At 39.1% G+C, this 14,075-nt stretch overlaps 1 protein-coding gene across 5 annotated transcripts in view; it reads right to left on the reverse strand.

The window, feature by feature from the left end:
- AASS (aminoadipate-semialdehyde synthase) overlaps nt 1–14,075 on the reverse strand; it is a 92,316-nt gene that overhangs the window by 34,239 nt on the left and 44,002 nt on the right. For all 5 annotated transcript variants that reach the window (XM_079932650.1, XM_079932652.1, XM_079932649.1 and 2 more), the window contains 2 exons: nt 13,050–13,172; nt 12,552–12,663 (listed from right to left, as the gene is read on the reverse strand). In XM_079932650.1, the coding sequence (XP_079788776.1) occupies nt 12,552–12,663; nt 13,050–13,172 (235 nt within the window). The remainder of the gene's footprint in view (nt 1–12,551; nt 12,664–13,049; nt 13,173–14,075) is intronic.

Here is a 14,075-nt window from a genome sequence, read left to right on the forward strand (position 1 = left end):
ATTGTGTTCAGTTTACTGTGGTTTACAGGTACTGATTTTTTTTTTTTTTTTTTTTTTTTACAAATTGAAGGTTTGTGGCAACCCTGTGTCGGGCAAGTCTATCAGTACCATTATTCCAAAAGCATTTGTTCACTTCATGTCTCTGTGTCACATTTTAGTAACTCTCCCAATATTTCAAAATTTTTCATTATTATTATTTTTGTTAAGCTGATCTGTGATCAGTGATCTTTAATGTTACTATTGCAAAAAGATAATGACTCATTGAAGGCTCAGATGATGGTTAACATATTTTAGCAATAAAGTATTTTTTTAATTGAAGTAGAGTTGATATACAATATTGTATTTCTTAATTAAGGTATGTACATTTTCTTTAGACTTAATGCTATTGCACACTAAATAGACTACAGTATAGTTTAAACATAACTTGTATATGCACTGGGAAATCAAAAAAATTTGTGTGACTCATTTTATTGTGATATTCACTTGACTGCAGTGGTCTGAAATTAAACCCACAATATCTCCGAGGTACTTTAAGTATAGCTCCCATACCATTATCAGAAAAGAATACAGAAAATATACTTAATTTTTTAGTGGTAAGCAGATACACATAGTATTAAAACTACATAGAGACACTCATCAGTTTTCAAAAATGTCCAGTGCTCAAAGATAGGCTGAGATAGATGTCTCCAAGACAATCCCACCACACTGTTTGGAAGACCTTAGTGACATATAAAAGGAAGGAGCTGTGACAACTTAGGGAAGTTGGCTTTGTCAACAGACATCGAAGCACTGTTCTTAGATGTAGTCACCAATGTGGAAGCAATGGCTGGGACGCTGAGCAGAGAGAAACTGAGAAGAGCTTTCGGCTGACCTTAAACAATAGGGTGACAAAAACTGGAGCTTAAGTTCTGTTGAAGGGGATCCTAATAAAGGCCAGATTTTCATTTGTGATCCTGAAAGACTATATTCTAAATAAATGGTAAATTGAAAAACATCAGTTTTCCAAAGGACCAAAGCCCACCTTTGAATCATCAATTGAGGTGATTTTTTTCCTAGCCTATCCCCCTGTCAGAAACAAAGGAAATCTTCTCTGAAAAAAAAGACACAAAATCCAGAGCCTCAAATCATCTCTAAAATTTTATAGACACAATATCCAACATTCAATCAAAACCAAACAGGCATACTAAGTGATAAGAATTGACTGAAAACCAAGAAGAAGTAAAACAAAGAACATAAACAGACCCAAACGTTCACTGTAATTATCAGAAGTGAGTTTAAACTCGGATTAATATGTTCAAAAAATAAAATTTTCCCCAAAAAGGCAAAACTAATCCATAGTTTTTAGTCAAGATGGTAGGTACCTTTCAGAAGGAGAGTGGAAACGGTGCTGGGAGAGGCACAAGGGGATTTCTGGGATGTTAACATTGTTCTCTTTTTTACCTATGTAGTGTTCACATGGGTGTCTTTGTGATAATTTATCATGCTGTATACTTACAGATCACTTATCTGTGAGACTTTAATATTTTATGCTATTATATAATGTAAAAAAATTATATTTTCTTCTTTAAGAAAAATTTTATTTAAATTTTACTTATCCCTCATCAGTTACATGGGCTAACCCTCAAACACACTTTACTAAGGATTTCATTGAATTGGCTTGCTTTTCTCCTAACATCTGTATGAGATCAACCGTACTGAATGAATGGCAATTTTGATTAAGGACAAATTGGAATGAAAAACTGTGACCTAAGGTTCAAAAGAAATAAACTTGTAGGGCTTCCCTGGTGGCACAGTGGTTAAGAATCCACCTGCCAATGCAGGGCACATGGGTTCAAGCCCTGGTCTGGGAAGATCCCACATGCTGTGGAGTAACGAAGCCCACGGGCCACAACTACTGAACCTGTGCTCTAGAGCCTGTAAGCCACAACTACTGAGCCCACGTGCCACAACTACTGAAGCCTGCACATCTAGATCCCGTGTTCCATAACAAGAGAAGCCACCGCAATGAGAAGCCCGTGCACCGCAACGAAGAGTAGCCCCTGCTCACCGCAACTAGAGAAAGCCCGCGCACAGCAACAAAAGACCCAACTCAGACATAAATAAATAAATAAATAGATTAATTAATTAATTAAAAAAAAGAAAGAAAGAAACTTGTAATTGAAATTTTGAAACATAATAATTTGTGACTTGCAAATGGCTAGTAACAGCTTCTTAGAATGGTAAATGATTTTAGAGCAGCCAAACCAAAAGACATTTCAAGAAATAACAGTCAAATCCATTCACAAAGGCAAATTAGCATGCAACATTTTCCATATTTTGGCCTAATAAGGTAAGAGTTGCACTGAAATGCATACTTGTAAGATTCAAAAGATGAATTAAAGCCAAAGGCTCACCGATAGCTCTTCTAGCTACTCCAAAGCTCTGCTGGAGTCAAGCTGATTTAATTAATGTATTATGACTGGGGAGTTCTCTTTTAGGTAGGGACTAAGCTCTAACAGACCATCCCTTCTACGCATAACAACGATAAACTCTGGACAGAATACAAACAAAACTAACTACGTGAGGGCTTCAGAGAATGAAGAATAGCAGGCGGTCTGGGGAGAGTGTCAAAACTCGGAAGAAATCAGCAGTGCCGTAGTTGAGCTTGCTGTTCTCTTGGCATTGCCCTGAGGAGGGGCCACGTGGTGTGAAGAGCTAAAAACCTGCAAGCAAGCTCATTGACTTTCTGATCTGAGGAAACAGGGCTAAAACCCACAGCACCACAGCCTCTGGAGTGTGACTGGAAAATGCCAAAAAGGACAGATTCAGATAAAGTGAAGCCCAACTTCCATGTAAACTCTGGTCCAAGTCTGGAAGGACTGAGCATGTGCAGGTCAGATTACAAGCAATCCAGATAAAGATGAAAGAGCTGAACTTGAGCTACCTGTCTCAGGTGAGACAGAGTTTTCAGTTTAAGTCTAGCCAAGTTAATAAACCAAACAAAATCAACACTTTTCAGAGAAATGTAGCAATCCAGAATCTCCACAGCATGACTCTTCAACTCATCCAGGATGTTCTCCAAAACTATTCAGCTTAAGAAAACGAGAAAACTATGACGTGACCCATTCTCAAGGGAAAAGACAATCAATATATGTCACGCCCAAGTTTACCCAGAATTTTGGAAATATGAGGTAGACTGTAAAGTGGCTTTTACAGCTGTGCTCCATGTGATAGAGGAAACTACACTCATAATAAATAAAAAGATAGAAATTCTCAGGAGAGAAAGAGAAAAAAATATACTAAATGGAAAGTTTAGAACTAAAAGAGAATATCTGAAATAAAAATTCAAGTAAAGAGCTAAAGGAAGTTATTGATTCTTCAGGGAAATGATACCAGAGGGAAATGAATGAACATCACTGAAAACAGTAAACATCTAGGTAAATTTATTATTACTTTTTAAATATACACATGCTTTTCACCACTTAAACATTTACAATTACAGAATGTTAGAACTAGAGGGACCATTAAGATTATATATTAAAACCACCTTACTTTACAGGTGAAACATCTGAGGCTCAGAAAGGAAGTGACTGCCCAGCTCAAGGCCATAAAGCAAGTGATTGTCTCCAGTAAAACCTGGCATTTATACTCTCTTTCTCAGGCTACTTTAATCCCTCAGCACCAATTCCAGACACACTGCAGATCCAGTACTGCATCAGCAAGCTTTCTCAGCCTTAACTTCTTTGTGTCTCAGTTTTCTAATCAGTACAATGGGTTGATAATGGTACCTACCTGAAAGGGTGGTCATGAGTATTTAAAAATTAAAATATATAAAGTAATTTGAACACTGTCTGGAACATAGTAAGTGCTATATAATATTGTTTCCAACCATGATAATGCCTGCCACCATCATTTTCTAAAGCCTGTTACATCTCCCTGCTGACATATTCCAGGAGGAAAAACAAAGGGTCAAAATAGAATAATTTGTGAAAGAAAAGAAGAAAATGGGCTGGAAGTTGCACTTATTAATACCACACTACCTATTGCCCCATTTTAGTATGAGGGCTCCTGAGTGAAACCATGGATGAAAAGGACAAGAGCCACTCTTCATACCTTTGGAACCATTGCCTGAGGCAGACAGCCATAAGCAATAGAAATAAAGCAGGATGGGTATAAATGCTTAGGATAAATACTGAAATAAGAAAGCTTTTCCCGAAAAAGAAAATGGAATTTAGATAACACCGTATTTCAGCAGTCAATCGCTGATCACAGTAAATAATACATGACCAGTGGACCTTCAAGACAGCAGAGGAGAAAGACGTGGAGATCACCTTCCTCCCCACAAATACATCAAAAATACATCTACATGTGGAACGACTCCTACAGAACACCTACTGAACGCCGGCAGAAGACCTCAGACTTTCCTAAAGGCAAGAAACTTCCCACCTACCTGGGTAGGGCAAAAGAAAAAAGAAAAAACAGAGACAAAAGAATAGGGATGGGACCTGCACCTCGGGGAGGAAGCTGTGAAGGAGGAAAAGTTTCCACACACTAGGAAGCCCCTTCGCGGGCAGAGACTGCGGGTGGCAGAGGGGGGAAGCTTCGGAGCTGCGGAGGAGAGCGCAGCAACAGGGGTGCCGAGGGCAAAGTGGAGAGATTCCCGCACAGAGGATCGGTGCTGACCAGCACTCACCAGCCCAAGAGGCTTGTCTGCTCACCCGCCAGGGGGGTGGGGGCTGGGAACTGAGGCTCAGGCTTCGGGGGTCAGATCCCAGGAAGAGGACTGGGGTTGGCTGCCTGAACACAGCCTGAAGGGGGCTAGTGAGCCACAGCTAATCGGGAGGGAGTCCGGGAAAAAGTCTGGAACTGCCTAAGAGACAAAAGACCATTGTTTCGGGATGCGCAAGGAGAGGGGATTCAGAGCACAGCCTAAACGAGCTCCAGAGATGGGCGCAAGCCGCGGCTATCAGCGCAGACACCAGAGACAGGCATGAGATGCTAAGGCTGCTGCTGCAGCCACCAAGAAGCCTGTGTGTGAGCACAAGTCACTGTCCACACCTCCCCTCCAGGGAGCCTGTGCAGCTCAGCCTGCCACTGCCAGGGCCCCATGATCCAGGGACAACTTCCTGGGAGAACACACGGCACGCCTCAGGCTGTTGCAACATCATGCCGGTCTCTGCCACCAGAGGCTCACCCCTCATTCTGTACCCCTCCCTTCCCCCAGGTGAGTGAGCCAGAGCCCCCTAATCAGCTTCTCCTTTAACCCGTCCTGTCTGGGTGGGAATAGACACCTGAGGGCGACCTACACGCAGAGGCAGGGCCAAACCCAAAGCTGAACCCCAGGAGCTGTGCGAACAAAGAAGAGAACGGGAAATGTCTCTCAGCAGCCTCAGGAGCAGCAGATTGACTCTCCACAGTCAACTTGATGTACCTGCACCTGTGGAATACCTGAATAGACAACGAATCGCCTCAAAATTGAGGTGGTGGACTTTGGGAGCAACTCTAGACTTGGGGTTTGCTTTCTGTGTCTAATTTGTTTCTGGTTTTATGTTTATCTTAGTTTAGTATTTAGAGCTTAATATCACTGTTAGATTTGTTTATTGATTTGGTTAGTCTCTTCCTTTTTATATTTTTCTTTTTCTCTTTTTGTGTGTATGTGTATGATTCTTTGTGTGATTCTGTCTGTATAGCTTTGCATTTACCATTTAACCTAGGGTTCTATATGTCCACTTTTTTGGGGTTTTTTTGTTTTGTATAGTATTTACCGTTAGTTATCATTGGTGGATTTCTTTATTGGTTTGGATGCTCTCTGCTTTCTTTCTTTTATTTTTTTTTTAATTTATTTTATTTTTATTCTTGGGTGCATTGGGTCTTTGTTACTGCGTGAGGGTCTTCTCTAGTTGCGGCGAGTGGGGGCTACTCTTCATTGCAGTGCGCAGGCTTCTCATTGCGGTGGCTTCTCTGGCTGCTGAGCACGGGCTCTAGGCAAGCGGGCTTCAGTAGTTGTGGCGCGCAGGCTCTAGAGCACAGGCTCAGTAGTTGTGGCACACAGGCTTAGTTGCTCTGTGGCATGTGGGATCTTCCCGGACCAGGGCATGAACCCGTGTCCCAGGCATTGGCAGGAAGATTCTTAACCACTGCACCACGAGGGAAGTCCTCTTTCTTTTTCTTAAAATTATTTTGTTAATTTTTAATAATATATATTTTTAATAACTTTATTTTATTTTTTTTTCTTTCTTTCTTTTTTTCTCCGTTTTCTTCTGAGCCGTGAGGCTAACATGGTCTTGGTGCTCTGGCTGGGTGTCAGGCCTGAGTCTCTTAGATGGGATAGCCGAGTTCAGGACATTGGTCCACCAGAGACCTCAGACCCCACATAATACCAAACGATGAAAGCTCTCCCAGAGATCTCCATCTCAATGTGAAGACCCAGCTCCACTCAAAGACCAGTAAGCTACAGTGCTGGACACCCTATGCCAAACAACTAGCAAGACAGGAACCGAACCCCATCCATTAGCAGAGACGCTACCTAAAATCATAATAAGTCCACAGACACCCCAAAAGACACACCAGACGCAGTCCTGCCCACGAGAAAGACAAGATCCAGCCTCATCCACCAGAACACAAGCAAAAGTCCCCTCCACAAGGAAGTTCACACAAACCACTGAACCAACCTTACCAACTGGGGACAGACACCAAAAACAACGGGAACTACGAACCTGCAGCCTGCAAAAAGGAGACCCCAAACACAGTAAGTTAAGAAAAATGAGAAGACAGAGAAATACACAAAATATGAGGGAGCAAGGTAAAACCCTACCAAACCAAACAAATAAAGAGGAAAAAGGCAGTCTACCTGAAAAAGAATTCAGAGTAATGATAGAAAAGATGATCCAAAATCTTGGGAAACAAGTGGAGAAAATACAAGAAACATTTAACAAGGACCTAGAAGGACTAAAGAGCAAACAAACAATGATGAACAACACAATAAATGAAATTAAAAATTCTCTAGAAGGAATCAATAGAAGAATAACTGGGGCAGAAGAAAGGATAAGAGCAGAGCAGGAAAGGATTTTCTGCAGAGCAGAAAAAAGAAAAAGAATGAAAAGAATTGAGGACAGTCTCAGAGACCTCTGGGACAATATTAAAAGCACCAACATTTGAATTATAGGGGTCCCAGAAGAAAAAGAGAAAAAGAAAGGGTCTGAGAAAATATTTGAAGAGATTATAGTTGAAAACTTCCCTAATATGGGAAAAGAAATAGTCAATCAAGTCCAGGAAGCGCAGAGAGTCCCATACAGGATAAATCCAAGGAGGAACACACAAAAACAAATATTAATCAAACTATCAAAAATTAAATACAAAGAAAAAATATTAAAAGCAGCAAGGGAAAAGCAACAAATAACATACAAGGGAATCCCCATAAGGTTAACAGCTGATTTCTCAGCAGAAAATCTGCAAGCCAGAAGGGTGTGGCAGGACATATTTAAAGTGACAAAAGGGAAAAACCTACAACCAAATTACTCTACTCAGCAAGGATCTCATTCAGATTCGATGGAGAAATTAAAAGCTTTACAGACAAGTAAAAGCTAAGAGAATTAAGCACCACCAAACCAGCTTTACAGCAAATGCTAAAGGAATTTCTCTAAGAAGGAAACACAAGACAAGGAAAAAAACCTATAAAAACAAACCCAAAACAATAAACAAAATGGTAATAGGAACATACATATTGATAATCACTTTAAATGTAAATGGATTAAATGCTTCAACCAAAAGACACAGGCTTGCTGAATGGATATAAAAACAAGACCCATATGTATGCTGTCTACAAGAGACCCACTTCAGACCTAGGGACACATACAGACTGAAAGTAAGGGGATGGAAAAAGATATTCCATGCAAATGGAAACCAAAAGAAAGCTGGAGTAGCAATTCTCATATCAGACAAAATAGACTTTAAAATAAAGACTATTAGAAGAGACAAAGAAGGACACTACATAATGATCAAGGGATCAATCCAAGAAGAAGATATAACAACTGTAAATAGTTATGTATCCAACATAGGAGCACCTCAATACATAAGGAAAATGCTAACAGTCATGAAAGGGGAAATCGACAGTAACACAATCATAGTAGGGGGCTTTACCAGCCCACTTTCACCAATGGACAGATCATCCAAAATTAAAATAAATAAGGAAAGACAAGCTTTAAATGATACATTAAATGACATGGACTTAACTGATATTTATAGGACATTCCATCCAAAAACAACAGAACACATATTCTTCTCAAGTGCTCATGGAACACTCTCCAGATAGACCATATCTTGGGTCACAAATCAAGCCCTGGTAAATTTAAGAAAATTGAAATCGTATCAAGTATGTTTTCTGACCACAATGCTATGAGACTAGATATCAATTACAGGAAAAAAAAACCTGTAAAAAATACAAACACATGGAGCTTAAGCAACACACTACTTAATAACCAAGAGATCACTGAAGAAATCAAAGAGGAAATGAAAAAATACCTAGAAACAAATGACAATGAAAACACAACAACCCCAAACCAATGGGATGCAGCAAAAGCAGTTATAAGAGGGAAGTTTATAGCAATACAATCCTACCTCAAGAAACAAGAAACATCTCAAATAAACAACCTAACCTTACACCTAAAGCAATTACAAAAAGAAGAACAAAAAAATCCCAAAATTAGAAGAAGGAAAATAATAAAGATCAGATCAGAAATAACTGAAAAAGAAATGGAGGATACGACAGCAAAGATCAATAAAACTAAAAGCTGGTTCTTTGAGAAGATAAACAAAATTGATAAAACATTAGCCAGACTCATCAACAAAACAAGGGAGAAGACTCAAATCAACAGTTAGAAATGAAAAAGAAGTAACAACTGACACTGCAGAAATACAAAGGATCATGAGAGATTACTACAAGCAACAATATGCCAATAAAATGGACAACCTGGAAGAAATGGGCAAATTTTTAGAAAAGCACAACCTTCCGAGACTGAACCAGGAAGAAATAGAAAATATAAACAGACCAATCACAAGTACTGAAATTGAGACTGTGATTAAAAATCTTCCAACCAACAAAAGCCCAGGACCAGATGGCTTCAAAGCCATCAAATGTTTGACTTCAAATGTTTGAATTCTATCAAACATTTAGAGAAGAGCTAACACCTATCCTTCTCAAACTCTTCCAAAATATAGCAGAGGGAGGGACACTCCCAAACTTATTCTATGAGGCCACCATCACCCTGATACCAAAACCAAAGATGTCACAAAGAAAGAAAACTACAGGGCAATATCACTGATGAATATAGATGCAAAAATCCTCTAGAAAATACTAGCAAACAGAATCCAACAGCACAATAAAAGGATCATACACCATGATCAAGTGGGATTTATCCCAGGAATGGAAGGATTCTTCAATATACGCAAATCTATCAATGTGATACACCATAATACCAAATTGAAGGATAGAAACCATATGATAATCTCAATAGTTACAGAAAGCTTTTGACAGAATTCAACAGCCATTTATGATAAAAACTCTCCAGAAAGTAGGCATAGAGGGAACTTACCTCAACATAATAAAGGCCATATATAACAACCCCACAGCCAACATCGTCCTCAATGGTGAAAAACTGAAACCATTTCCACTAAGATCAGGAGCAAGACAAGGTTGTCCACTCTCACCACTATTATTCAACATAGTTTTGGAAGTTTTAGCCACAGCAATCAGAGAAGAAAAAGAAATAAAAGGAATCCAAATCAGAAAAGAACAAGTAAAACTGTCACTGTTTGCAGATGACATGATACTATACACAGAGAATCCTAAAGATGCTACCAGAAAACTACTAGAGCTAATCAATGAATTTGGTAAAGTAGCAGGATACAAAATTAATGCACAGAAATCTCTGGCATTCCTATACACTAATGATGAAAAATCAGAAAGAGAAATTAAGTAAACACTCCCACTTACCACTGCAACAAAAAGAATAAAATACCTAGGAATAAACCTATGTAAGGATACAAAAGACCTGTATGCAGAAAACTATAAGATACTGATGAAGGAAATTAAAGATGATACAAACAGAGAGATATACCATGCTCTTGTATTGGAAGAACCAACATTGTGAAAATGACTATACTACCCAAAGCAATCTACAGATTCAATGCAATCCTTATCAAACTACCAATGGCATTTTTCACAGAACTAGAATAAAAAAATTCACAATTTGTATGGAAACACAAAAGACCCCGAATAGCAAAAGCAATCTTGAGAACAAAAAACGGAGCTGGAGGAATCAGGCTCCCTGACTTCAGACAATACTACAAAGCTACAGTAATCAAGACAGTATGGTACTGGCACAAAAACAGCAATATAGATCAATGGAACAGGATAGAAAGCCCAGAGATAAACCCATGCACATATGGTCACCTTATATTTGATAAAGTAGGCAAGAATATACAAGGGACAAAAGACAGCCTCTTCAATAAATGGTGCTGGAAAAACTGGACAGCTATTTGTAAAAGAATGAAATTAGAACACTCCCTAACGCCACACACAAAAATAAACTCAAAATGGATTAAAGACCTAAATGTAAGGCCAGACACTATAAAACTCTTAGAGGAAAACATAGGTAGAACACTCAATGACATAAATCACCGCAAGAGGGCTTCCCTGGTGGCGCAGTGGTTGGGGGTCCGCCTGCCAATGCAGCGGACGCGGGTTTGTGCCCCGGTCCGGGAGGATCCCACATGCCGCTGAGCTGCTGGGCCTGTGAGCCATGGCCACTGAGCCTGCGTGTCCGGAGCCTGTGCTCCACAGCGGGAGAGGCCGCAGCAGTGAGAGGCCTGCGTACCGCAAAAAAATAAATAAATAAATAAAAATAAATCACTGCAAGATCCTTTTTGACCCACCTCCTAGAGAAATGGAAATAAAAACAAAAATAAACAAATGGGACCTCATAAAACCTAAAAGCTTTTGCCTAGCAAAGGAAACCATAAACAAGACGAAAAGACAACCCTCAGAATGAGAAAAAATATTTGCAAATAAAGCAACTGACAAAGGATTAATCTCCAAAATCTACAAGCAGCTCATGCAGCTCGATATCAAAAAAACAAACAACCCAATCCAAAAATGGGCAGAAGACCTAAATAGACATTTCTTCAAAAAAGATATACAGATTGCCAAGAAACACATGAAAGGATGCTCAACATCACTAGTCACTAGAAAAATGCAAATCAAAACTACAATGAGGTACCACCTCACACCAGTCAGGATGTCCATCATCAAAAAATCTACAAACAATAAATGCTGGAGAGGGTTTGGAGAAAAGGGAACCCTCTTGCACTGTTGGTGGGAATGTAAATTGATACAGCCACTATGGAGAACAGTATGTAGAGGTTCCTTAAAAAACTAAAAATAGAACTTCCATACAACCCAGTAATCCCACTGCTGGGCATATACCCTGAGAAGACCATAATTCAAAAAGAGTCATGTACCACAATGTTCACTGTAGCTCTATTTACAATAGCCAGGACATGGAAGCAACCTAAGTGTCCGTCGACAGATGAAGAGATAAAGAAGATGTGGCACATATATATAATGGAATATTAGCCACAAAAAGAAACGAAATTGCGTTATTTGTATTGCGGTGGATGTCCCTAGGGTGTGTCATACAGAGTGAAGTAAGTCAGAAAGAGAAAAGCAAATATCGTATGCTAGCACATATACGTGGAATCTTAAAAAAAAAAAAAAAATTTTCTGAAGAGCCTAGGTGCAGGACAGGAATAAAGATGCAGACGTAGAGAATGGACTTGAGGACACACGGAGGGGGAAAAGTAAGCTGGGACGAAGTGAGAGAGTGGCAATGGACATATATACACTACCAAATGTAAAACAGATAGCTAGTCGGAAGCAACCGCATAGCACAGGGAGATCATCTGGGTGCTTTGTGACCACCTAGAGGGGTGGGATTGGGAGGGTGGGAGGGAGCTGCAAGAGGGAGGAGATATGGGGATATATGTATATGTATAGCTGATTCACTTTGTTATACAGCAGAAACTAACAAACCATTGTAAAGCAATTATACTCCAATAAAGATGTTAAAAAATAATATTAATAATATATGACCAGAACATAGGCTGTCAATTAACCAAGCATGAGTGAGTAAAATCCAACAAAATTTTCTGTATTTCTGATTTTTCCAATCTATTAATCACAGCATAGTAAGAATGCCCCAAAATATGAATTGACCTAGAAAAGCAGAGAAAAAGTGAAAATAAAGTAAATCTTATTTCACATGTCAGGAACATTCTTAATAAAGTATGCATAATGAGAGGCAAATGCAATTGTAATTAAGCATGAAGGCAGTTACATATTTCCCATGAAACAATTATGCAGAATATGTAAAAATAAGAGTGTCAGTAAGTACTTCGGGGAAGCGCTGGCATTTCATTTTACAACAGATTTCTTAGACACAGAAGACCAGAACATTCATAAGATCACTCCAAAGTCCTATTTAAAGCCACAGAGGTGTTGCTACCAGTCCGCTTACCATTTCTTCAACATAAGGGTAAAGCATGTCTCCAAAGTATTCGGTAGATTCGATTGGAAGCTGTGCCGGCAAATTGTCAATGGAGCACATCAGAATCCCAGAGCCTTCGACGCTAGGAGAAGCAACGTGCTTTATTCGGATGGACAAAATTTATGTGTAAGCGCTAACTTTCGCAGATGTCTACTGCGTTATTTACACTTCATAATCATTTGTAATCTTCTACCACAGTATATAGGAAAATAAACAACACTTTTCAAATAAAACTTTTCCCTTCTTCACAACCCATGGAAATGTAGTATGTGTGTGTGTGTATTTAAGTGCTCAAATCTGAATGTGGTTTTTCCACCAAATTTTTTAATATGCTTGAGCGTATCTCTGGAAATTTGCATAGCCTTCATAAAGCCGTGAAATATTGAGTATTTTAGAGTAGTATATCAAAGGAAGTAAATGATGCATTATTATGTATCTCTCCCCATCTAACAGCTTTAGCAGACTCACCTGTCATGAATAATATGCTGATCTGCATCATACATGCAGAAGGGATGCTCTATTGTCGTGCACTCAGTCATAAACTCAATAGATCCTCCGGTGTCAGCTGAAATGTCACATATTGCCACAAGTCTGTAAATAACATCAATACTTAGATGTGAACATGGATCTCTGAAGTCTCCGACAGAATTTAAAATGAGTAAAAATGAAAGGTGCTTGAACAATTTTCAATGTAGATGCTAAATATTTCCTAGGCTCCTCAGCTCTTTTTCCTACAGCTCACATGTTCAGGAAACTGTTCTTTTGGGATACAGAGAATCTTCCTAATAGGAGTTTTAGTCTCCCCAAGCAAAAAGAAAAAGAGGAAGAGGAGATGGATAGATGAAGATAAGAAAGGAAAAGAGATAGAAGTAAAAGAAAAAAAACCCTCCTTATACATACTACTATATATAAAATAGAAAACTAATAAGGTCTATTGTATAGCAGAGGGGACCCTACTCAATACTCTGTAATGGCCTCTATGGGAAAAGAATCTAAAAAAGAGTGGATAGGGAAGTCCCTGGTGGCTCAGTGCAGGGGGCCCAGGATCAATCCCTGGTCAGGGAACTAGATCCGCATGCATGCCACAACTAAGAAGTCCACGTGCCGCAACTAAGACTCAGGGCAGCCTAAATAAATAAATATTAAAAATAAAAAAGAGTGGAGATATATATATATATATATGTATAACTGGTTCACTTTGCTGTACAGCAGAAACAACACAACATTGTAAATCAACTATACTCCAATAAAAATGAAAAAAAAAACCCTCCCTAGAGAAATCATTGACAACAGCCTAAAGTTAAGCTAGTCAGCCAACTTTAAATAACTTAGCAAGTTCGACTACACTACCTCCACCCCGCTTAGTAATACATAATTTTATGTGTTATTACATAGAAATCTCTGGAATTATGAACAAAAGTCTCAGCCCAGGATTCGAAATCCTTTTGAGGTTGACCCCAATTTTCCTGCCCAATCTCTAATTTCCACTTGCCC

This window comes from Stenella coeruleoalba, assembly GCF_951394435.1.
Source record: "Stenella coeruleoalba genome assembly, chromosome: 9".
In the NCBI taxonomy this organism is placed as follows: Eukaryota; Metazoa; Chordata; class Mammalia; order Artiodactyla; family Delphinidae; genus Stenella; species Stenella coeruleoalba.